This window comes from Lissotriton helveticus, chromosome 9 (assembly GCF_964261635.1).
Source record: "Lissotriton helveticus chromosome 9, aLisHel1.1, whole genome shotgun sequence".
Lineage (NCBI taxonomy): Eukaryota > Metazoa > Chordata > Amphibia > Caudata > Salamandridae > Lissotriton > Lissotriton helveticus.
In genome coordinates, this window is record NC_136070.1 from 553,364,418 (window position 1) to 553,390,328 (window position 25,911).

Consider the following 25,911-nt stretch of genomic DNA (forward strand, 5'->3'; position numbering starts at 1 on the left):
ATGCTCCTTTGCCTGTTGTACTTTACCCTATATTAAGAAAGCTAATGCCTAACTCGAATTTCTGCAGTAGCATCAGGGCCCTTGGAAAGAGTAAAACATTAACTCATGATGTGACTCAGCCTTTAAACACATTGGGGGGGGGGGGGGGACTGGTAAAATGTAGTTTTTTTAGAGGTTTAGCAATGTCCAACGTAACCTTTATCAGTGATAACAAGTAATAACACCGTCACTGATCATTCTAAGTGCACATGGAGAGCAAGGGTTGACTTGTAATCAGATTTTATGATGTAGTGGTCAAGGTGCATGCTTTGTGACATGGAGAGTTGGGTTTACTACTGAAGCCTATGCACACTGTAGATGCTCTGCCTCCTCTAAGAGGTTTGAGTTGATGAAGGAAGGAACGAACACCAGAGAATATTTGGCTGTGGGCGGTAAGTGATTCTAGCAGAGGACCTGGTCTCCGCCAAGAGTCAGTTTTCAGGGATTCAAGAGCTCTTTCAGTTGCACAGCAAGACAACCATCAAATCTGCTGAAAACCATGAGACAATACTTGCCTTTATATTCTTGTGGATATAAGTGTACTTGAAGATGGAGTAGTAAGTTGGTATGGTGTTGTGCAAAAGTTCCTGCTTGCAGCCCTGAGACCAACCTGAGTTACTACCAAACCGTGATTTAATTGGGCTGCACAACTGCTCATCAGTCTTTGGAATTTTCATGGTTTTGTCATCGGAGTCCTGTAGCAAGGCCCATCTGGTCGAAGAGCCACCGGTCATTTAATTTGCAGCCATGGCTTTTGGGGACCTTCTGGATCTCATTGGCGGAATGGGACGTTTCCAGATCATCCACGTTGCACTGCTTTCTATTCCCATTATGTTGACTCCAATCCACAACCTTGTACAAAACTTCTTGGCCGCAGTCCCTGAGCACCACTGCCAGATCTACCAGGCTTATAATGCATCTGGGGACCTCAACCTCACCCAGACCCTGAGCACTGAAGACCTTCTGAAGGTGTCCATCCCACTGGACAGCAAAGGTGCACCAGAGCAGTGTCTGCGGTACAGTGTGCTGCAGTGGGATCTCTTGGCACCCAATGCCACAGCCACCAATAAGACTGGGATGAGTGTGGAGCCCTGCAATGATGGGTGGACGTTCGACACGTCAGAGTTTAGCTCCACCATAGTTAGTCAGGTAAGAAACTAGACACTGACAGCAGCTCGTGTGTGCACATAAAACTCTCTTACCTGGTTGTTGCCTGTGGTGCTTGCTGAAATATCATGGATTTTAAAAAATCTCTATTTACAAGCTGCTGCACAGCGTGAGGATTATGGCTTCTGAACGTTTTATGCGAGGGCCTTGTTCATGCACACTCAGATCTGCTAATGGGACATAACTTATGACAGGAAGTGATAGGATCACAGTAGATAGGGAAAGGAACAGTGATGACGAGTGAGCACTTTGATATTTTTATTCACATAATCAGTGTTATATAAAGTGTCCGTTGTCGCTTTCTGTGGCTTCAGACCTCCGAGTTTTCAAATCAAAGGAGTAGCCACAAAACTAAAATGGCAACAACTTAGAACCAAACCTCTAATGACTCAGAGTGGGTGTTGCAGGTACGTCACCTCAAAAATAGTTTTTTTCTCCCTTGTGTCCATCTATCTGTCCATTCTCCCTCACACCATGACCTTCACCCATCCATTAATCTATATTTCCATTCTTTCACTCTTCAGTCACCATTCCATCCATCCAACTGTTCATCTTTTCACCCACAAAGCCATTTGTTATCCTATTTCTAGGCTTCATGATTCCATCTATCCATTTTTTCACCATTCCATCCATCTAATGACCATTCTATTCACACATCACTCTATCCATTCTCCCATATCCATCCTTTCACTTTTTAATCCATATTTCCTTTTACCCTTCCGTCCATCCATCCTTTCAAGCATCCCTGGGCCCTTCCGTCCATCCATGTTTTCATCTGCCATCAATCATTCCTACATTTGTTCTTTTCAACCACCCTTTCTTTCTTCCATGTTTCCTTTCACTTTTATTTTCTTCCAACATTTCTTCCGACGTTCTTGATCCACTTTCTCCTTTCCAATTTCTATCTTCCATCTTTTTTTCTCTCTCTCTTGCACTTATTCTATTTGCTGCTCTCCCCCCTTTTTCGCTATTTTCATAATGTCTTTCTTTGTCTATTAGTTCTCTTAGCAGCACATACACCCCACATCTCAGCACTGCCCTGGTATTCCCTTAGAGCGTTGTAGGCGGATTTTTCTCCATACGTGCAAACAGGATAGGCCAACAAAATGAATACACGTTTTGGCAAGACACAGCTTATCAGGCCACAGGGGCGATTGGGAACCCCAACTTTAGCTGCGAAAGTGGTGGAGGAGGCGGGGGTAAGGCAGTAGCTCACTACGCTGCTGTTACAAAAAAATGGCATGAATCGAGTTCGAGTTTAATCTTTATTTCGTTGGCTTGCAACATAAAAGATACAATAAAATATAACAAAACAAAATAAGATTCACCACATAGAACTTACAATTCAATATAGTTAAGCACCCTATTATAAATCTATATTTCATCATGTTTGGACACACTAAATTACAAATTTATGTTTGACACAGAAAATGAATAAATATGTTAAAATGTTTAAAAATCAAATTAAAAACATTAAACTGGTTATAACAACCGTAAATTTGAGAAGACACAAATAGCTAGACACAATTCATGATTTGCTAAATTTCAGGATGGCAGTTTTTCCTTATTTAGAATGAAAGGTTTAGTTTCCGTCTAATAAGATAAACGCACAATAAAAATGTACTGATTCCGAACACAATTACTTGACTGGTGTCCGTACTAAGGATCCTACCAGCCTCCCTATGGGAGATAGAACCAATATTACGGCACAAGGGGACTATCCATCTTTTCCTTGCCTTAGCGTAGCTAGGGCAGAAAAACAATATATGATAAATGTCCTCCCTTTGATTATTGGTGCATAAACTGCAATAGTCATTATCTATTTTCCCCCATCTTTTCTCTGTTACCTTAGACCTCAATGTACCATATCTGAATTTTATATACAGAGATTTGGCCAGTGGTGGCTCGATTTCATCAAGAAATTGTTCGAATGATGCCTCATTTTTTACCATAAGGAATTTTTCTGTAAGAGGACCGTGTGTTCTTGTATACACGGAATCGTGACTCACATATGACCAAAAGGACAGTTTGAGTATTTTCTTGGATACTGAATTTAAAGAACCAGGCTCGTTCCAAAAATGTGTTAATCCGAGCTTCATTAACCAGGTTTTAACATGCTTGAACCAAAAACAATTCCTGTCGCTATCGAGCTCAAGGACTTCTTTCAAGCCATTTTTGTAATCAGATAGTTCAATAGTTGTCCATAATCTAACCCACAACAGTACTGGTCTCAATATTGCATGATGGTCTGTGTGTTTAATATTTAGATCAAGAAATAAGGGTATCAGTGGGGTATTTATGGGAACTTTTAAAAGACCCCTAATAAATTTGTTCTCAAGTGCTTCAAAGGTTTTCTTACACACTGGCCCCCAAATTTCCGCCCCATACAGTGAGGCTGATTGAACCTTGTATCTAAAAAGCTCTACTGCTGGGGTGACCGCCTTATTCACACTTTTGTTATGTCTCTGCAATATTGGGAAACAGTTTTGTTTGAACACCAGTTTTGATTTTTCTAGTTGTGGGCCCCATCCCATTAAAGAATCTATCAGGACTCCCAGATATGTAAAACTGTGTTCGTAGTCTAATTTGTGTCCGTTTAACATTAAATTCCTTTTAAAAGTTTTGTGCGGGTTTAGTGCCATGTATTTTGTTTTTCTTGTATTAATTTCTAGTCCTTTTAATGTGCAATACTGTTGGAACCTGTCTAAAAGGGTCTGTAGGCCGCGTGGTGTTTGTGAAATTAAAATTGTGTCATCCGCGAAAAGGAGGGACGCAACACGTTCCCCTCCCAATCGGGGCGAATCATTATCACAATTTTCCATATAGGCTGCAATATCATTTACGTAGAGGGAGAAAAGTGTGGGGGCCAGTACGCATTCCTGACGTACTCCCCGCTTTATGGGGATTGGGTCTGTAAGTTCCCCATTTGGGCCCCACCTAACCTTGGCATAATTCTCCTGGTGCAAGCCCATCACGAGTTTTAGCAATTCGCCTGACAGCCCTTGCCTATTCAGGGTTTCCCAGAGTAAATCGCGAGGAATTAGGTCAAATGCTGCTCGCAGATCTACAAAGGTCACATACAGGTGACCTTTGCGGATAATAACGTATTTCCAGTACAAGCAGCATAGCCTAAGTACCTGGTCTATAGTACCTGTTTTGTTCCTAAATCCCGCCTGGTATTTAGATAAAACTGACTCATCCTCCAACCATGAGTTTATCCGATTTAAAATATGTCTAGCATAGATCTTCTGTGTTATGTCTAAAAGGCTAATGGGGCGGTAATTGGCTGGGTCGCCACGATCCCCTTTTTTAAAAATAGTAATGATTTCTGCGCCATTCCATGTGTCCGGAATATAGTCGGTAGCCGCAACTATATTAAATAGGTGGTTCAGGTAGGGTGCCCAAACATCAATGTTAGACAAATAGAGATCGCCCGGAATTTTATCTAGTCCAGGTGCCTTCCCTTTCTTTACCATGGCAATCGCTGTCTCTGTTTCATGTATATTAAACACTACCGGGTGGGCGTTTGCTGGTGTTGTGACAGTGAGTACGTCTAATGCAACAACATCAGTTGGAGTTTTGGCTGCATAAAGTGATGTAAAATGATTGACCCAAGTATCCTCATCTAAGTAGACCTCCCTAGAACCTGTCTCACGATTGTTTTCCTTAGCTGCTAATTCCCAAAATTGTCTCTGGTTCTTGTTTTTGGCGGCTGTTAGCATACTGAGCCATATTTCCTCATCCCAAGAGGATTTCGCTCTTACTAATATTTTGTTGTAAGCCTTCCTTTTAACTCTAATTTCTAATGGACCTTCCCTTTTAACAGCATTAATCAGTGCAGTTTTGGCAAGGCGGCATTCCCTGTTATACCAAGGTTTACCTCTAGCTTTTACATTAGTCGTACCTGCACCTCTTTTGGGAATTTTTGTGAGAAGTTGTAATAGTTTGCTGAAGAGGGATTTATGCAATTTAATAAATTCTTTGGGGTCGCAGCTATAGGGACAGTATGAGTTTAGGGTGTCTGCAAAGGTACAGTATATATTGGCCAATAGATCCTCTTTATCCAATACATAAGCCCATTTAACTGCCCTGCGATTGTTACTAAGGACAATGTTATCTTTTATAGACGAGGATGCTTGGCTATGGCCTCCCTCCTTGGCTCCCATCCCCTTTAACATACTTTGTTGGAAGCTCGTTTCCAGAGGGAAATGGTCACTTTCATATCTCTCTTTGACTTTTAAGTCTTCTGTAGATGGCCATAGGTCTAGAGAGACTATAACATAATCTAATTTGCTCTCATACTCCCGTCTCTTAAAGGTAGGGGCTTTCGGGCTGTCAGATGGCATGCGCCCGTTACATGCTCTCAGGCCATGAGAAGTCAGCAACCTTGTGATCTGCAGAGCCAATGCAGTACCAGCCACCATTCTATTTTCATTCAGGGCTGGTATTCCATTGGCGGTATCCTCGTCTTCAAACAGATGAACTATGTCTGTGATTGGTTCGAAGTTACAGTTCAAATCCCCACATAAGATAATGCTTGCACCTATTTTTAATGAATCCATAAATGACTCTAGCTTCCCTATACATGTTGATTCCTTGTGGGAAGACTGGGGGCTGTTGTACACATTAAAAAGGTAAATCACCCTATTGTCTGCTGTGGTTACTTCCAGACCAAGAATGTCTGGAGAATCAGTGTTAAGCATTTTTATGCCTATTTTAATGGAAACACTGATCCATATTAGCAGACCTCCAGATGCGCGACCTCTTATTGAGGGCACAGCCTCTATTTGATAAGTTTTATAGCCAACCCTGTGCATCTGTACTGTGGCCCATGTTTCCTGTAATACACAGATATCAAAAGTGTTCATGTATTCATTCCAATCGGGATCACATAATTTCGCGCGCACCCCTGCTATATTCCATGAGACAAGTGTAAGCGAGGGGGGTCCCTCATTGGAACCATGAGTCGCTACAGGTGGAACAACAGACAAACTACTAATAACTTCATCATTGCCTGAAACAACAGCGCGTGAACCCATCATAGGACCACTAGTCCCTTTTCCTTCGTTATGTCTCACTATACATAAAACATTTTCATTTCCCCTGGCGTCATCTCTACTTTCTAGCCTTATGGCTGGTGTAAGCAATGGGAATCCCTCATTAATCCCAAGAGACACTGCAGGTGAAACAACAGGCAAACTGCTATTCGCATCATCACATATTGCAACTATACATGGCCCTATCTTTAAATGGCTAGTTCCTTTTTCTTCGTAAAACCCCATGGTGCATGGGACATTATCAAACCCCCCAACATCCTCTGTGCTCTTTAGGCATCAATCACATTCCTCCATGCCACTAAATGCCTCAAACCTTTTTGATAACTCTAAAGGGGTAAATGGCACCAAATGAATCATGTTTTCATTTTCTCCTATATTGCGGCTTATCGGTATGGTATTCCACCCATGCATCACAGGAGGTGGAGCTAATTGATGCATGTATGCGGGGTTCATGGCAGTCTCCATGTTAAAAAAGTGGTTGGTAAGATGAATGTTATTGGTTAAATATTGGGGGGAAATACTGTGGATCTTGGGTAGAAATAGGTCAAAGGACGGGGTACAATGCAATTATTTTCATTGCCAAAGGGCCAATTCAGAATGTATTGAACTGCTTTTCTATCCCTAAAATTTACAACTACAATATCACCCCCTATATCCTTTGTTCTTCCACCCAGCCAAGACAAGCGACGAACATGGACTATTTCACCATTTACCTGGTTGATTTTGGGTCTATACAATGATAGCCAGTGCATTATTTTATTTTTTAATTGAGAATAACCTTCCCGTTTACCATTTGACAGTTCAGGGACCCCGGTAAGTACAACCACATACGGTAGAGCTTCCGGCGGGAGTTCCATAGGTGGTCTCCTATCCTGTCCCCCTCTTGCATGGCTGATCTCGTTCACTTCTGATCTTGGGGGTCTGTTTGAGGGGATACTTGGTTCCCTTACCTGTATATTGGCTGGGGTATCAGTATTACTGATTGATGTTATATTTGGTCTACCCATAGTTGATGTTAACTGTTTTGGCTTGGGTTTATTAGAAGGTTTGCTAACAGATGATAGTACACCTGTAAGCAAGTGATTAGAAGCAGCTGGAATAGCTGCTGTCTGATTATTGCCAATATTAGAGGTAGAGGATATTGCAACCACCGCATCTTTTAAGAGGGTGGGCTGTGGTGTTAAGGTTTTTTGAGGGTGTAACACTTTCAAGGGCCCTAATGACCTGACAGAATTCCCAAGTATAGTCAGATCCCCCTCTATTTTCCCCAACCTTAATTCCATTCCCCTAAATCTTTCAGCTAAGGCAAGCATATAACTTCGCACAATCAATTCTATATTATCCAAGAGAGTCTTAGGAGAGGCTGGTTGCAGTCCTTCTTCCATTGGGGTATAGATGATGTCAGGCTCTATGGCTGCTTGGGAAGATGGTATCTCGAGTATTGGGGTCGTCGGAGCAGGCGCTATTACTTGCTTGGTAGCAGGCTCTCCCATAGTCGTGGTAGTAGCAGGGTTCACCTTCTTCCCAAATTCGGTATGACTTAATTTGGGCTTGTTGGTATCAGTTTTTTTCCGTCTCCTTTTGGCAGGTGGAGGCCCGTGTATTTTATGAGGCAATGGTCTCGTATTTTTGCCTCTTACTACCTTACCTGGCCTAATAGTAGGTGAGATCATAGTGTTAGAAGTTTTAGGTGTGCTAGGAAGATCATGTGTCACAGTTAGTTGGTCTGGTTGGGTTTGCATGGGTGACACAGCAGGGGCTAGACATTCTTTAAGTAATAGGGGCACACTAGCAGTTGGTGATATATTGCCTGTCAATAAGGTGTTTAAATCATCATCCAAGGTGACAGACATAATGGGTTCAGACAGGGTCCTGTTTTTAATACGTTCAATCGAGCCGCTCAGCTAACAGCAGTTCTTTGTTGCCCTCAGGAGCAATTTTAGGAAAATAGTCATCCAGGGTTCGGTTTAACATGCCCCCGTTTTTGTCCAATCCAACAATAGCAGGGCTAATAGCAGCTGTGGCCATCATGCAGAGGTAAAAATGGTGGAACTATTGTAGTAAATGGATCACTACTTACTCAAACAAAAACCACGACCTTGGGCCCAGCCCAGCCTCTTCTGGCCGATGAGGGCCGTAGAGGGCCCGCGCTTTGCTCCGCGCGCGTCCCGCTAGCGCGTTGTTGGTGGAAAATTATATAGCGGGAGGGGGGCGGGAAGAGGACCAGCTGTGGCGAGTTTTCACCGCAGCGCCCGCTGGTCCTCGCAGTCCCTGGAGATGTTGTTTGGATCCCTCGGCGAAACCTCTTACTCAGGCAGGCAGTCGGGAAGCAGGACGGTGAGAGCCTCGAGCGGCACCCGTGCAGCGGGGGCCGCGAGGCGTGCGGTTAAAGGTCTTCAAAGGAGCACCCGGTCACAACACAGTGGAGTCTCCGTTTAGCAGGCACACGGAGTAAGTTCAACCCTCCTAGCTTTGAATCAAAAAGAGTAACAACAGGTGTGGGAATCTCGAGGATCAGGGTGGGAATGGACACAAACAGGAGAATGTAAGAGGAAAGGTACACACGAGTAGCTTGCAGAGATAGAAAGGGTGCAAAATAAATATTTCTTTTTTAATTCTATTTTTATTATTTTCTATATTCAAGTAAAGGCAGTAAATCTCTCCCCGCCCCCACAGGGGTTCCAATCAAATATATTGCACAGTAATGAGATGCGTCCGCAAAAAGAACACCCCCAATTAAACGGCAGGATGATTCTTGTATGCAGCCCAACATACTACTGAGCACATCCTAGGTTATTACAAGAATGTACCGTAGCCAGCACTCAATCAGCCTCTCCTCCTTGATCAAGGAGGTCTGTTATTCAGAGGGTCAAGGGACATGTCATCAAGGCCCTTATCTCCGCTTTTCTGGCTTTAACCCCTTGTATGCTTATGCTTATGACGAGCCCAGCTTGTCATGAGGCACAGTGGAGCTGTGCTCATGACGAGCTGGGCTCGTCATAACGGGCGTGGCACTCCCATGCCTAATTGATTCCCCGCCTGTGCGGGAGAATCAATTAGTGGGCGGAGTCATGACTAGCTGGGCTCGTCACGAGCACCGCGGCTCCGCACCCCCCACTCCCCTGCGCCGTGGGGGATGTAACCCTGCAGCGAAGGGGTTAAAAGCCAGAAAGGCGGAGATATTGTTTTCGCCCTATCACTAAGAGGGTGCTAACATACATAATCGCATGTTAGCACCCTTTTTTCCTACGCCTCCCTTTGCATCTCTAATGAGATGCAAAGTGGGCGTTCCTTCCCAGAATAACTGCTAACCGACATTTCTCCAATTATCAATGGGCACGCTAACAAGCATAGCGATGAGAAAAGTAACGCTAACCGTGCTTATCGCTACTTTCCTTACGCCTGCTTTTAGTTTGACTTAAACATGATATCCAATCGAAGGTGAAAAGCTGAAAAATTAATAAAGTTTGCCACAGTACTATTTATCCACAGTAGTATTGTATTAAAAAAAAATATTGTTGTTTTTTATATATGAATGTAAAAAAGTGCGTTATGGATTTGTATTATGTATTTTTTTAAATATTTTTATTTGCATTTTCAAAACAGTGCGACACATTGTTTGTATTATGTTTTTTAATGAAATGAATGATTTGATGAATAAAATATCTTCATAATTTTTTTAATAGTTTTTGTTCTTGACCTTTTTTTGTTATTTATATATATAATTAACCTTACATTGACTATTCGGACACTAATTTGATATAGATTTCATGTGTTATTGTCTAGGAATTTACTCCACATAGTGTTTTACCCTGTCCTAGAAATTGGAATTTACCAGTGGGTCCTTGTTACTTTCAAAGGGATATCATGGTTAAGTCTGCCCTGCCCTATCACCAACATTTCGCCAATCATTGTGCGATTATCGCTGGATTTCCAGTGATAATCGCACAATAAGTAGCTATCACTGATATTTCTATCGCTTTTGAGATAAGCGTCGCTGATAGCGCGCTATCTCAACGATAGAAACCAGCGACAGCTGCGAAATTTATCCTACCGCGAAGTGCGCTTAGCGATAATTATCGCCGCTTCTTGGTGATATGCCCCTTAATATGTTGTTTGTCTTTGCCACTTCCCAAACTCAGAGGGCTGCCACGCCACCGAATGAATCGGTCTGTGACGTCTTGCCAACACAGGCTGCCAGCACTAACATGTGCAAACCTCCCTGTATGCCCTTTCTAGAATGGAAATACACTCAGTAGACATTTTTTGACTGGTGCCTCCGGTGCGACCCCTGTCACATCTGGTCCCAAAAATCCCTACCCACGAGAAGCTCCAGACAACATGCAAAAAAAGAGGCCCGTGTTCCCCACATATCTGGGCCAATCTCTGGGGGGTGAGATAGGTTTGATGTAGGAAATGGAACTGGATTTGCTTAAATCGGGTGTTAACCTGTTTGCAAGCTCCTCTCCAGTCAGCAGCCCTCAGAGGCTTGGGGCAGTCTTCTGCCGAGCTATGGTAGGCCCTGCCCATATTTCCCTTTCTATCCTTCAACGGGGCTTTGTATAACTGTGTGATCACCCTTGTACATTCCCCTAATTCCAACAGCTGTTTGATAAACTAATTTTTTGACGTAGCCTCAGGGAAGGGAGGCCAAATACCTTTTATGGTATGTACTAAAGGTGTATATTGAAGGATCTGCCCGGGCCCCACACCAAACCATTCCGGACACTGGGCCAGAGAGAGAAATACAAATACAAGTCCCCTGTAGTTACAACCCTCCTCTTTCCAGTTGAAAGGTTGTCTCTCTGTATGAACTGGAATGGTCTCAATATCCAGAAGGGGGTGTCCACTGCAAATGGGGATCGGGTATCACTACTATATGCCATACCTCGCCCATTTCAACACCCGGCGAGCCAGGGCAGTTTCAGTACCTTCAGTTTCACTCTACTTCACTTACCCGCCAGATCAGAAATATAAATCTTTAAACAAAAAGATACTGAATCATTATTTTCCAGATTCTGCTACTAAAAGAAGTCAAGACTGAAAGATATGGTAACTGAAGTAAACATCTATGAAGATAAAACAAGATCAGAATATCAATACAGTCGCTCTTTACATCTCATCGCTCCCCACCAGCAAAACAGTGTTTATTCATGAAGTGAGGAATGCATGCATGGGTTTATGTACATGCGAATGCAATGGAGTTTACGTGATGCAAACCTAGACGGGAAGCAAAAAAGTACTGTACAACAAAAGAGTAGGAGGAAAGGAAAAAAGAAAGGAGAAATAACTCGGTATTGGCATACAAAATGAAGAAGAGACAAGTGGGGAGTGGAGGTCCAAGTCCAGGGAAAACTGAGGGCTATACTCACAGTAATGTGGTGTTTTTTTATAGAAGTGGGCTTTAGATCCATTCTGGTTTGCAGGAGTGATGGTACAAGTCTGAGGTGATGGGAAATGCTATCACAGGTCGCTTGTCTATAAAAGGAGAAAGCGCAACCTCAAATATTTGTCTTTAGCACTTCTTGGTTTTGAGACAATGGTATGGCTCGTTGCATTATATTGACCAATAGATGCCCTTATCCCAACGATATGACAGCAGCAGGTAGTGCACTCTTCAGTGGGGTCAGCGTTGAAACAGGCATGCAGGTGGAAAGGTAAGATCTCAAATTCAGGTGGGTCAGAACCAGGGCTTGAATTAGTATTCTGAATTTGTCCTTCAATTTCTACCACAGTGAGAGCTGGTGAAATGCAGTCTTGGTTATGATATAACTGTATGTCTCAAAATATGACAGTTTGCCGAATTGAAATGATTTCTCATTAGAGGAGCGCCAAAAAGCGAATCCATCTAGTTTAGTACCGAATAACAAGTCTGGGATATGTGCTTGATTGTTGCTGCTTGCGCAGACCAGAAATGTGTGTTTGTTAAGTGTTTGTTATCCTACTATGAACGAGAGCAAAACTGCTATTTAGATCATTATCTTGAAAGGCAGAACACAATTAAAAAAACCAGAAAAACATTCATCCTCTCCTCAGAAAATATAATGTGTATTTCGACAGGGATCTGCTCATCTTATTCGAATTGTATATCGAATATTTAGGAGCATTGTTCAAGAACAACAAGGTTAAGATTCTCCAATATGCAGATGATTTGCAGTTATTCCCAAAAGTGACATTGATCAATGATCTACTCAAATTACAGATCACTCAAAGAAAAATACACCTTTGGATGGAGTAAGTCTGCTTTTAACTAAACCCCCAAAACTGGATTTTCTTCTATCCAGCCGACACAACAGCAACATCGATCCATCATTGATTACACAGCTAACAAATGTAGGAAACGATTCATCTCCAAATACAACTGTCAAATCCCTAGGTTTCAGTCATGACTGTTCCCTATGAACCCTAATGTCAACAAATTAGCACACTATGCAAATTTCTATTTCCACCAAATAAAGTAAATAAAGCACTTTCTGTCTCAAAACCAATTGAGAATTGAAGGTCATGCTAAGGTTGTATCCAGAATAGACTCCTCCGAACCTAGCTGGTCTGCCAGCATCCATACTATTCCCTTTATACGCCATTCTTAATTCCACAGTACCACTCATCAATGAGAAAAAAAACGGATTCAACCACATCTCCCTAATTCTGAGAGATTGGCATTGGCTACCTCTTGAAGCCAAGGAAAATTTGAAAACATCCTGCCTCACGGACAAGGCACGCAATGCAAACCCTCTTGTTAGCAACTTTAATGCTTGTCTCAGGAGGCATAAGACAATTCAAGCATAAAGGTTCTCTCTACCTGGATATACCAAAATCAAGATTCTCTATAGCCCTGAAAAACTGGACTTCATCATTACAAAAATCCTTCGCAGCTGCAGCTCCAAGTGCTTGGAACTCTCTGCCCCTCTGACCGAAATTAACTCCAAACATCGTATCCTTCAAGAAACATCTCAAAACACACCTCTGCAGAGCCTACTTCGGAGACCTCTGACCTTAAGATCTTGAGCTCTGAATGGGGGTTATATAAAGATGCCACGCTCATCCCCCATCGCTTAATCCAGACATTGAGACAGAGAGCTTGAAGTCTGAGTTATGAGGTTACCCCTCTCTCTCTCTCTCTCTCTCTCTCTGTTTCTCTCTCTGTTTCTCTCTCTCTCTCCATCTCTCTCTCTCTCTCTCTCTCTCTCTCTCTCTCCATCTCTGCACCCTATCATTGCTTCCCTTTTCTCCCCCGCCCTCTGCAAGTCCCCCTGTTTTTTTTTTTGCTGTAATCAGCCCATTGTTCTATGTAAAGTGCTTAAATAGCTGTTGGTGACCTTGTGCTATATAAAACAAATATGACACATTACAACGCGTACTAATACCACGCGTATTATTACAACGTGGGTATTACTACGCATAGTCAATCACCACGACCTACCATTACAACGCATACCTTTACCATGAATATGACTTTACCACGCATGCCATTACAACGCAAAGGCTTACATGGGACAGGTATACTCTTGGTAAAAGTATCTAAGGTAAGTTACACTACCCTGCCATACCGTAAACTCTAAATCAGTAGCCTTGCACAACCTCCTCGAGTCCCAATCCTTTTCCTACCCTAAACCCTAAATCACTACCTCTGCAAAACCCTCTCCCAACCACCAGGCCACTCCCTAACCTAAAACACTACCCCTCATGACCACTCTGACCCTACCCTAAAACCCTAAAACACTACCTTGCACAACACCCCCTGACCCCCAGTCCTCTCCCTACCCTAAAACCCTACCCTGCACAACTCTTCTCACGTCCCCCAGTCCTCTGCTTACACTAAAACATGACCTTGCCTGACCCCTCTGTCCCTACCCAAAACCCTAAAACACTACCTGCACGACCCTCACCTGACCCCCAGTCCTCTCTGTACTCTAAAACGCTACCCTGCATGACCCCTTGACCCTACCCCAAACCCTGCAACACTAACCCTGCATGACCCTCCCCAACCCCCAGTCCTCTCCTTACACTAAAAGACTACCCTGCTTGACCCCCTGACCCTACCCTAAACCCTAAAACACTACCTGCACGACCGTCCCACAAACCCCAGACCTCTCCCTACCCTAAAACACTACCCTGCATGACCCCATGACCCTATCCAAAACCCTAAAACACTAACCTGCACAACACACACTCTCCTCCTGGCCCCTTTTTACCCTGAAAAGGTAACCCCCACCCCAGGCCCAATCCCCTTACCACTCTCTCCTCGTGGTTCTTCTCTCTCCTCGTGGTTCGTGGTTCCCTCTGGTCGTCTGAGGGGTGGTGCATGTTGTTGTGAGGAAACGGAAGAGCCTCTGTTTCCTCACAACAACGTGGATCACCTATATTTTGTTTACAATGTATGTGCTTTTACCACACATACCTTCACTACAAAATTTGTTGTAAAGGCATGTGTGGTAAAAGCACATGCGTTGTAAAAGATGCGCAATAATGACTACGCGTTGTTACAATGCATGTGTGGTAATGCTTGCGTTGTAATGGTATGCGGGGAAACAGCCACGTTGTAATGGCTGTTTCTCATATAAAACTATTAAATAAATAAAATAAATCAACGTGCATTTGTATTTGTATGGCTTCTGAATCTGAATACCAAATGGGCTTAATATAGAGAATGAAGGTGATGGGAGAAAGGGTGAAATCTTGGGGCAGCTAGCCAATGACTGAAACCTTTGGGATGACCATATGGACAAAATGGTGGCAGTTTGAATGATAAGAGGTGTACAATTGAAGCACCACATCTGCGAATCCCATATGATTTTCCAGTGTGGGTTCCAGGGCCTGAAAGTGCCAATAAGCATGTATGATCTCATCAAGAGGTGTTAAAACGTTCGCCTTGTACTGGGTGTTTGTGATCATGAGGGTGTATCAGGTTCTGAAATAGGAAGTGTAATCATTCAATAATTGATGCCCGTGGTTTAGGAGTGCAGAGCCACCTTGTATAGCTCTGCGTGGCATAGTAAATGTGGAAGCAAGGAAGCCCAAGTTGCTGCCTTGCGTTACCTTGCCCTGGGAAGGTGTTCCATGGGTGGAGCATGTTTTTGGTGCATTTCCAGATCCACTAACACTAATAAACCTGAGAATAAGTGAAAATGGAACTCCTTCCCAGGGCAGGCGAAACAAGGGGAATTGATTTTATTTCTCCTCATTGTTTCCTCTTTCTAAATGTGCTGCATTCTGCAGCCCCTTAGAAAGGGGAAAACACATAGGAGGATTGTTTTTGTGCAGAAAGGTGTCCATTCTTACACAAAAATAATACTGGGTGTAACTCAGGCACCCCGGCACCATGGCCTTAGGGTGCCTTTTTTGGTGCTTGGCTGCACTCAATGTGGCAGTGCTGCGTGAGAGCAGGAATGCATCATATTGAAGAAGATACAGCATGTTCCTCCCCGCTCCCTGTCAAACAACGCGGTGCAGCAACTTGTCTTGCTGCATTGCGCTGCCTTGCTCTGCATGACTTTTCTTTAATATATCTGGTCTGAGTGATTTCTCCAGAATCGCAGGATGTTGAGCCAACTTGGGCTTGAACTTGGTTCACAAGTCCCAAAGTCTTCAGTTCTGGCCGTTAGGCTACATCTTCCTTTAGCTTTGTTGAGGTAGCTGTTGACAATGTTTGGAGTGTACCACAGATTCTCCAGAAGCGGACTTCATAATATTGCAGGATAGAATGTTGTTTATATAGCGCTTAGTAGCCCTGATAAAGCACTTTACGGACGAGAAGGGAGTATACTTTACTCAGTGTGTAATTACTACATTTGTCATGTGTAAAGAATTACAGCTTTCTTAAAACTTCGTATTGTATTTCTGCATACAAATCCAGCCAGATATAACAAAGGCTGATAACTCGTTAAGCAATGAGCCTTTCACGTGAAGATACTTTTCCCATATACTCATCCAATGCCGTAGTAATAAGAAACGCAAGGGCATATTACCAAGAATAAGCGATAATTATCGCTAAGCTTGGTTAGAGGCAATAATTTTATCGCTGTGCTTCGCCTATTTTTATCGCTTAGAAACCTTGCAATTATCAAGGTTTATCTCCTAAGTGATAAAAATCGGCCGAAATGCATGAATATCGCTGTAAAGTCAGCGATATTCATGCATTACCGAGCAAATGCTCTTAGCCATGTTACCCACATACCATTGGATAACATGGCTAAGAACTGCTTTGGGCAGGCGTTAGCTTTTGGAAATAATCGCGCTTAGCGCGATTATTTCCAAAAGTAGGTAATAGGAGATAGTGATGTTAGCAACTGTTTCCAGTCACTAACATCTTGGCACGCCCACTTTGCATGTCATTAGCGATAAAGATCGCTAAAGTGGCGATAAGGCCCTTGGTAATATGCCCCGCAGTGACATAAAAACAAGGAAAAAACATTGTTGCAGTGTGTTATAGTCAACCAATCAATCAATTCACTTTATTCGTTTTTTGCATAAAACCCTAAAAGACAAATGAAGTGTTGTAGTCATATCCAGTACAGACATATAGGTCCAGTGTTCTACAGGGTAAACATCCTTACAACGAAACTTTTACAACGCACTACCATTACAACGCGGTCATTACAACGCAAACTATTACAACGCATTGCGCTGGGGGGCGCTCTAGGATAGGGAATAGGTTAATTTACTATCCAATAACCTTCCCTAGTGTCCACGGGGACTGGAGTTGGAATAGTAAATTAAACTATTCACTATCCAACACCCAAAAGCGCTATGCGTTGTAATGGTATGCGATGTAAAAACCGCATTGTAAAGGCAGGCGTTGTAATAGCCTGCGTTGTAACGTCATACATCCGTTCTACAGGCTCTGACTAGGCAGGGCACAAACATATCAATAATGTGGGCAAAAAAGAGAACTACTGCTAACTTTATTAGGGTTCCGTTGTGTCCTCTTGGTATTACTGCATACATCATATTTCACTCCACATGCCATGAGCGTCTTAAACTCCACCACGACTTGCGTTGTAAAAGACGCGTGGTAATGGTAGCGCGGTGTTTTGACCATGTTGTTATGGATGTTCCCCTTCATCGAGTGACTTCGAGCTTCCAGTACGACAGAAATGGAGCTGAACTTGACCAGCACATTGTGATTTTCTGCTTGGCCTGCAGTATGTTCAAATGAATCGGTTTAATGCCTGGAACCATTTAGTCCGCAACACAATATAAAGGAGACTTATGACAGGTGAATGAAGGTTCATTCTACCTGTCACTGTTCCCAGAGAGGCAATCAACTCTCTCCAAACCAGACTAGTGGTCAGGCTTTGCCATACCACACGATAAAAGCCAGCATCCTCCTCGCAGCATCTGGGACAGTGCGTGTGTGATGGCTGTTATATTATCCCAATCATTTAAGGTGTTATACAGGTCTAGTGGATGTCATTGAATTGAAGGAGTTGAAATCATGTATTATGCAAAGTTCAATCCTGCAAGTTCCCAACCACAGGAATGTCTGTCTCAGCCCACAAGGGTTTATGAGCCAGGTACATCAGTACTTGGAACGCAGTCATGCACTATTAAAGGCGGTCTGGGTTGTATGGGGCTTTGCCTACAATAAGGGCTACGCTCCAGTGCTAGCATGCACATACAGATGCAGCAGGTTTTGGACATATCGCTTGGTGGCCCTCTTAGCCCAAACAACACTATCTATTAACAGTGGTTGCACAGCTCTGGTCAGAATAATGTGGAAAGGTCCACATATGTGCACCTAAGGCTCTCTCCCATCCATCCTGACCATCCAACCGCTCCACGCCAGAGCAAAAAAGAGGCAGTGACAGTGGATATCCTTGGGTGGTGGCTCTTTGAATTTTCCAGCTGCCCGAAATCACCTTCCCAATGTGTACCTGGGCCTCTGGTTTGTATACAGTAGATGTATCCACCTCATATAACTGGGCGAACCACATGGTTCGCAATACGCAGTGATGGTTACTCTACTCCAGCTTATTCAGTCAGTCCTGTGGAAGTTGACTAATGATGTAGAACAGCCTATTTTAAATTTAGGGAAGTACTGCCTCAAAAAGAAATGATTACACTCTCATCTAGGTGAGTAAGATTCTGAAAAACCACCTGAATACTGTTCACAATAAGTTCAGCCAGGATCTTATTATTTCCATCTACAAGTGATAGAGGGTAATATGAAGTCCTATACAGAGAGGCTCTGTCTCGCTTCAGGACTAAGGCAGGGACAGCTTTAGAGGACTTTAGGGGGAATGGACCCCATTCAAGCTAAGAGGAATATACACCAAGAGGGCGAGGAGCTAGTAATTGTTCATATGTCTTATAAAATTCAGACAGAATGTAATCCTTCCCCGAGGTATTACCAGTCAAAAGTGAACCGCTATTTTAGTAATTGAAATCAGTATATCAAGATCCTCACAGTCCGCTGGAGAGAAAACTAGGAATATATCAATCATTCAGCACTCAACCAGATTCACCCCTGTATCCATGGTCCAAAATGAATTATATTTAATATTTCCATCTCCACAATCGATTATATCTTCCTTTCACCATTTCTAGGAAATAAGTTAACTAAGATGGAAATCCCCCTCCGACACGAGAGTGACCATAACCCTTTAACGGTAACAATGGAATTGCTTGTGCCAGCCGCTGCGGAAATAACAGTTGTGGGGCACTCGACGCTGGCTGAACTCCATACTCTAGTCAGAAAAATCAAATGGGACCCAACAGGCTCTGATAAGGTGAGCATTTGGCTTTCAGGAGAGACTCCTAATCGAATGCTCAGTTCTCCAACGGACTTACATCTTTGGTGGGACAGCGCTATTAGAAAACTGCAAAATCTTTTAACGGGACCTGAGCCCCAACAAAAATCTTACGAGCTACGCCCGAAGTGGATTTATGACCCAGAGTTAATTACCAAAAGAAAAGCCCTAAGGAGGGCTGTGCGTTTGCACAAATTGAATGGCACGGCGCTCTCGGCCCACAACATGGCATCACTGCGTAAGTCCTTCAGGAAATCAGTATGGGCCGCAAAGAGATTAAAAGAACAAAAAGAGTGGATAAAAATATTTGCCCTATTAAACGGCAAGAATTCATCCCAGTTCTGGAACTATATGAACAAGCTCCGCTCGTCGAACAACAACAGAGGGAACGCAGTTCGCGAAGAAGTCTGGGCCCAGCACGTAATCCAACTATACGGCAGTGTCAAGCCAGACCCCGTGGTGACTGATTTAAGAGCGAAAGTCGATCTAACGATGACCGAACGCCGTGAGTTGACATCTGTAGCCGAAGTCTCCAAATTTCTGAAGGCAATGAAAAACGACGGGGCTCCTGGGCCCAACGGCCTTCCTGCAGGGGTATTTAAATGTGCACTGGAGGAGTGGGTCGAACTTCTTGCCCCACTATTTAACAATGTGTTTGTGACCAGACAGCTACCAGACTCTTGGCTTGGCTCGATCATATGCCCCATCTTTAAGAAGGGAAACCCCATGCTTCCAGCAAACTATCGCCTTATCGCCCTACTAGATCTTGATGCAAAGGCATACGCCCGGTGTCTTCTTAAGCTCCTAGAAGATTGGGTAGCAGAAAATGATATTCTACCTTATTTTCAAACAGGATTTCGCTCCTCAGCCTCCACCATAGATAATATTACAACACTCTCTTTTTTGAGTCATCCATAATCACCTTCCACTATATTGCTGCTTCATCGACTACAGTGCAGCCTTCGACAAAGTGTCTCGTGACACTCTATGGAGGAAACTGGATAAATGGGGGATTCCACAGAACCTGCTAGGAGCCCTTATCTCTCTGCACAAGAACACCTGGGTGCGAATTAAAATTGGCCCTAAGACAGTCTCCAGAAAAATTGCCACCGGAGACGGCTTGAAGCAGGGCTGTGTTCTCGCCCCGCTTTTGTTCAATCTTTATACTGCCGACTTGGGAACATACCTGAAGAAAAGCAATCTACTTCCGCCAAAGTTGGGTCCTGCAAAATGGGATCTGCATATTTTACAATATGCAGACGACATTGTCATAATGGACCACACAAAAACGGGGCTTCAACGAGCATTAAGCAAGCTTCATATATATAATATGGCCAACGCACTAAAAATCAATGAAGAAAAGACCAAGGTGATGATATTCGGCAGATGCAAGAACAAGAGAAGTGCAAGGTGGCACATTGGGCCTGCAACGATCAACTCAACAGCAAAATATAATTATTTGGGAGTTTGGTTCTGCGAGACTTCAAGATCAACAGCTCATTTAGTAGCTATGAAAAAGAGAGCAGGTGCAATATCATACTCCCTGACTCGACTGAATCAGTCTCTGAGCAGCCCTTCAGCAGAACCGATCTTGAAAGTGATTAAAGCCACATTACTCCCCGCCATAAACTATGGGCATCAGGCCTTTCCCGGTGCATGCTCTGCCAGTCTTGACCACGCCCAAGTTTCCATTTACAAAAAAATCTTTCGTCTCCCGAAATTCATTCAGAGGGCAAGACTACGTCTGGAGTTGGGCCTACAAAGACAATCCATCTACTGTGAGGCAGACACTTTGAAATATTTTATAAGGTCACTAAAAGCAGCAGATACCACCCTAAAATTCTGCCTAAAAGAGATCTTTACCATCCCTGGAAATCCGTGGAATCGTCAGATTACAAAGGCCATCAAATCATTAGAGATTGACAGCTCCCTGCTAACTTCAGACACAATCCCATACTCAGTGTGGAAAAAAGTCATCAACAAGCAGGTGAAACTAATCTCCCATCGGATGGACCTAAAGGCTCTAAACACTCCAACTGTACTGCTTCCTCTGAATGTTTCATATCAGCCTGGGGTACCGCAATTTTACTTATTGGCTAATCTGAACGCAGTTGCTCGGATAAATATAATGTTTTTGCGCCTCTTAGGCCTGTGCTCAACGGCCTCTCACAGATGGGCCCCTTTAAAGGAGGGGTGGGCTGCAGACTGTGCTCATACCATAAAGAATCATGGCCGCACCTTTTGTGTTGTTGCCCGGCCATGGATGCCCCCAGAAGGCATTTATTAAAACCTCTATTTCTAAAATGGGGCACCAGGTCATGCTGGGAGGCTACATCTCTGTGTTTTATCTCTACAGACATTCAAGCGCTTGCCAGGGTCGGAAAGTTTGTGAGACTCTTGGCTAACTTCTTATTACCCTCCCCGGCTCCGGCGCTTCCTGTCCCTCCCATCCAAAAACTTATTACTGACATTTTTAGTCCGCTGGTTTAGCACCCCCTGCCTTAATCTTTTTTTCTTGTATTTTAAAAGCAACTTAACATTGGTAGTAATAAGACTGTTTTTATATGCAGAGATTCTTCCTTTTGAAAAATGACAGTGTATCTCTCCAGTTTCGTCTTTTTGATGTGATAATTGTGCTAATATGGATTCTGTATAGCAATGGTTTTAAATAACTATGCTAAACAAATAAACTAAACTAAACTAAACTATTTCCATATATTTTTTAACTGACTCTGTCAAACGACTTTTAGGCATCCATGCGAAATAGGAAGGCCAGGATATTCTTACAAATTGATTTTTTTGACCAGACGCACCAGATATTTTCATGTATTTGTCTACCTTTGATAACTCTCACTTAGTCTGAATCAACCAAGGAAGACTTCAATTCTTCTAGACTATTTGCCAGGATCTTAAAGTTAATTTTAACAGGTCTGTAGGTCTGTATGCTGAACACTGCTCAGTGCCCTTATCAGGTATGTGGATAAAGGCAATATCTGGTTCTTACTTTGAAGGAGCAACTTCATATGCCCTGTCATATGAGTTAAAAAGGGACGCTAAACATATTGCCAAACAAGGAAGGAGGGAAGATAGTACAGTAAATGTGTCCATCCCGCGCTCAACTCTTTTCCTGCTCTTTTAATTTAAATGCTTTGATGGGATGGTCTAGCTCCTCTTTTAATTAAAGAGGGAGCCTAGGGATTCCACAATATTTTACAAAGTGTTCTATCTGCTTTTCTTCTTCTCACTTCTGCGAGTAAAGTTGATGGAAGAATTACATAAATGCTTCCCTCTCTTCTTCCTCTTCCGCGGTAAATGATCTCCTGGTAATTTTTTATTCAATTTCATGTATCTTTCTACCTTTTGTGAATCAAGCTGTCTAATCAAAATTACGTCCTAGCTTTAATAGCTTTAATAGGTTTCCTTTAGCCCAATTCATTCTTAAAACATTAAATTACCCTTGTAACATTGCTAATTGTCTACAGTTGCAGAGGGAGGATTTTTGTTTAGATTATTTTCTAGCATTTTTAATTCTTCAACTAGTTTGTCCTCCAACAGTCTGTATCCCCTTTTCAGCATCCGTCATTGACGTTGCTTTCATCTCTGTCTTGCTTGAAGGCATTCCATCTTGTCCCTAGAGTTATAACGCTGTTACAATTAACTTCTGCTATTTTGTGGGTAAGTTCCTGCCTCAAGCTGGAACCCTAAGTAAGTCACAGGAAGTACGCTGATAACTCACTGTTGGACCATATGGTCTATGGTCCAATATGGCATCTACATGCCCATGAGAAGATAGTGAAATATCTGAGATGCTTTCAGAGATTAGTCTGCACATCATATTATGGGACATAAAGTCAACATTTGAATACGACTTGTAAACATGGGAGAAAAAACATTTGCATCAGATCACAAAGTTCACATTGCATATTCCAAGCCTGTTCCTCCTCTAACCTTTACATCCTTTTCAAGGCAACTCCCATTGTTTGCTAAGATTGGGATTCCAAGTTAGACTAAAGTCTTGTCCCAAGATCACCTCATTTGTGGCCCTTTCATGAGAGTATTAATGGTGCTCTTTAAAAACTGGTCTTGCCCTGTGTATGGGGAGTACATTGTATATGTATGTGATGAATAAGTGAGCCCTCTGTATGTACACTCTTAGCAAAGTCACTTTGGATCACTAGTTACGTCTACCTTCTCTCCCTTCATATTGTGTTTGCCAACTCCAGCTATTTTGTAGGATCCCACTGCCTAGCTATGCATTAGGTAAGCCGTATGCGTCATCCTAAATTGATCCTTACACTGATGGTGGGCCTCCTCAAGGAAGGTAAGATCTGGGTAATGTTGTTTTATATAGTTCCAAAATTACCTGAAAGTTTATTTCGAGAGTTTAAACCTTGGATATTAAGTTATCTTAACTTGAAGGTGCTTGACTAATTGTATACCATTGTCTATGATCTCTATGAAGTATATCGTATTGTGAAGCTGTTTATGTAAATGAGGAGTTTCGTGTATGCCCTTAAGAATCCAGAGCAAGGTAACAAACAAGAAATAACTATAACTATTAGTTCCTCAAAGCATTAAACTGTCATAATGTCCCCTAGGTCAAAAGATGGATGTAGTGTCACCTGTGAGATGCAAGGCTTACTATTCCCTTCCTTTCAGGCTCCCCCTTGTGCCTGGGCACACATTTTTGGTTTGTTCACCTATCCCGAATAATATTCACCTCTCTTGCAATACTCACTCAGTCTAAGTTTTTTTACATATTTCTCATTTCGTAACCCCATTTTCTGTTCCTTTGGTTACACACTAATTCTCTCCCCATCCCTATTTAGTTTATAATCAGAGAGTAGTCATAATTATTTGCATAGCCACAAAGTTTTCTCATCTATGCAGATTTGATTTTTTGGCAGGTGTCATTCTCTTCTTTTTTTGGGTCGTCCTATTCTCCCCTCAGCCTCATGGATCCACTTTTTCTTTCTCCTGCTGATGAATTCACAGGTTTCAAACATTCAATTTTTTCCTCTAAATCTCTGATGGTTTTTCAGAAACCCTCTAAGTCAACTGCAGTTGGGGAGGTCCATCTGTACTTTACTTTGTTTTCATTAAGAAGTGGCATTATTTGTTTCAATTCTTTACTTTTTTTAGAGTGGTTGTGGACAATCCTTGGTAAAGAACATTTTTAAACTGGATTTGTTCTATCTACCAGGCTTTCTTCATAAGTCCCTCCTTCAGACTATAGTAAGCTATTTTTGTGACAATGTCTCTTGAGCGGTTTGTAGCAATGTCAGTTTACCGTCCTACTCTTTCAGCTCTGATAATATCTACTTTCTCTTCTTGAGAGGTCTAGAGGATGTACTCAAAAATTATCTGCAAGTAATTGCATATATTTTTCTCCCTCCTCTCCTTCTTTTATGGTTCAAATTTAAATATTGACTTTATATGATCTGTTCACATGGACCTTACACTTGTCTTGTAATTATTTTTTTCTTCATTTCCAAATGTGGTAGGAAGGAGGTAGGCCACTACTTCATTAATTTCTAGTTAACCTATGGTTCAGAGTTTGCATGTCTCACATAATGTTAGCGATGCCCTTCTCCAGTTCAGCTTTCAGAGTAGTGAGGCTGTCCTTTATAGTTATCTCCATGTCTGCTTTCTTATCTGCCAAAGGGGACTTTAAATCCTGCTTGGGTACCATGGTTTGTTGCTGAGATGGCATCTCTGAAGTTGTGTGTACGTGTGTGGCTGGTTTTGACCTCTCTATGTTAGAAATCTTGCTTCTCTTTTGCCTTTACTACATTGTTATATTTTAGGCATGTATGATGCTAGAAAGTAGAGTGTGTCAAAGTTGCTGGTAGATCAATAAAGACCACGTGACAGAAGTCACTGTTGTCTACAATGATTGTCATACACAATGTGAATTGTTACTGTCTCTGTTGCAGGATGCATTCAAGCCTGGCTGATAACTAGGTTGGATAGGGCTGGTGTTAATTTATTCTTGTAGCAAGAGAGATCCAACATGTTCTGTTAGTGATGCAAGAGTAAATGACAAGATGTTAAGGTTGAGCTTAGCTTTTTTAATTTGCTAGATAATAGGTCCCATTGTGTTGGTGTCAGGAAAGCTACTTTGTGCAAGTGAGGCATTAACAACATTGTGGAAGAGTGTGACCAATTCTCTGGATAGGGATTTCATGATTTTGACTAGGAGGATGCTGTCTTGGACACCAATAAAGAGCAGCTTGTAGCATCTACAACACCTTAATTGAACTTTGTTTCCCCTGGAAATGCCCTCCTTACCCTTGGTTTCTGTTACATTCTATGGAATACAGAACTTCTGAGTGTTCCAGTGCGATCTGTTAGTAATGAGCATTCTTCGTTATTGGAAGACTGTTGTCTGCTCCTGTGCTCCTGCTGAATTAAAGGTGTTGGCTGTCATTCACCTTTGTATCAGTAGTATTGACAATAAATGATAGAGCAGGCGTAGACTGAACCGCGCATGAGATGTTCTTCTGGACATGATGCTGGTTGCAAATGAGGACATCGGGAGTAAAGCAGGCCTTGATTGAAGACTGATTTGGTAGAAAGGAGACAAATCCTGGGTGCAGCTGCAGGTGGAGCAGGGGCAGAAATAAAGACAATTATTTGTTCTATGTTGAGAATTGTGCAGGTATGCGTGGCTGTGCTGATTAAAGATTGTCTTGCAAGAGCAGCCAACTGACAAGGAGCAAGAGCAGGAAGCGTTAGAATATGACAGCAATTGGCTGGTATGCTTATCCTACTATGTAACATATGGTGCATAGTTTCCTTACGTGGTGAGCTTCTACACACATCTATAGATCTGTTTCTACAGGACATGATTTATATTCCTTAGCAGTTCTACTTTGGCAGTGCATTGCAGAAGT

General features: G+C 42.6%; 1 protein-coding gene across 2 annotated transcripts in view; it reads left to right on the plus strand.

Annotated features, from left to right (window-relative positions):
* The first annotated feature begins 303 nt into the window (after window positions 1-303).
* LOC144781546 (solute carrier family 22 member 6-A-like) overlaps window positions 304-25,911 on the plus strand; it is a 451,615-nt gene continuing 426,007 nt past the window's right edge. For both annotated transcript variants that reach the window (XR_013601010.1, XM_078660450.1), the window contains exon 1: window positions 304-1,188. Coding sequence is in view for 1 of the 2 variants with exons in the window: in XM_078660450.1 (XP_078516576.1) it covers window positions 787-1,188 (402 nt within the window). In the remaining variant the exon portion in view is untranslated. The remainder of the gene's footprint in view (window positions 1,189-25,911) is intronic.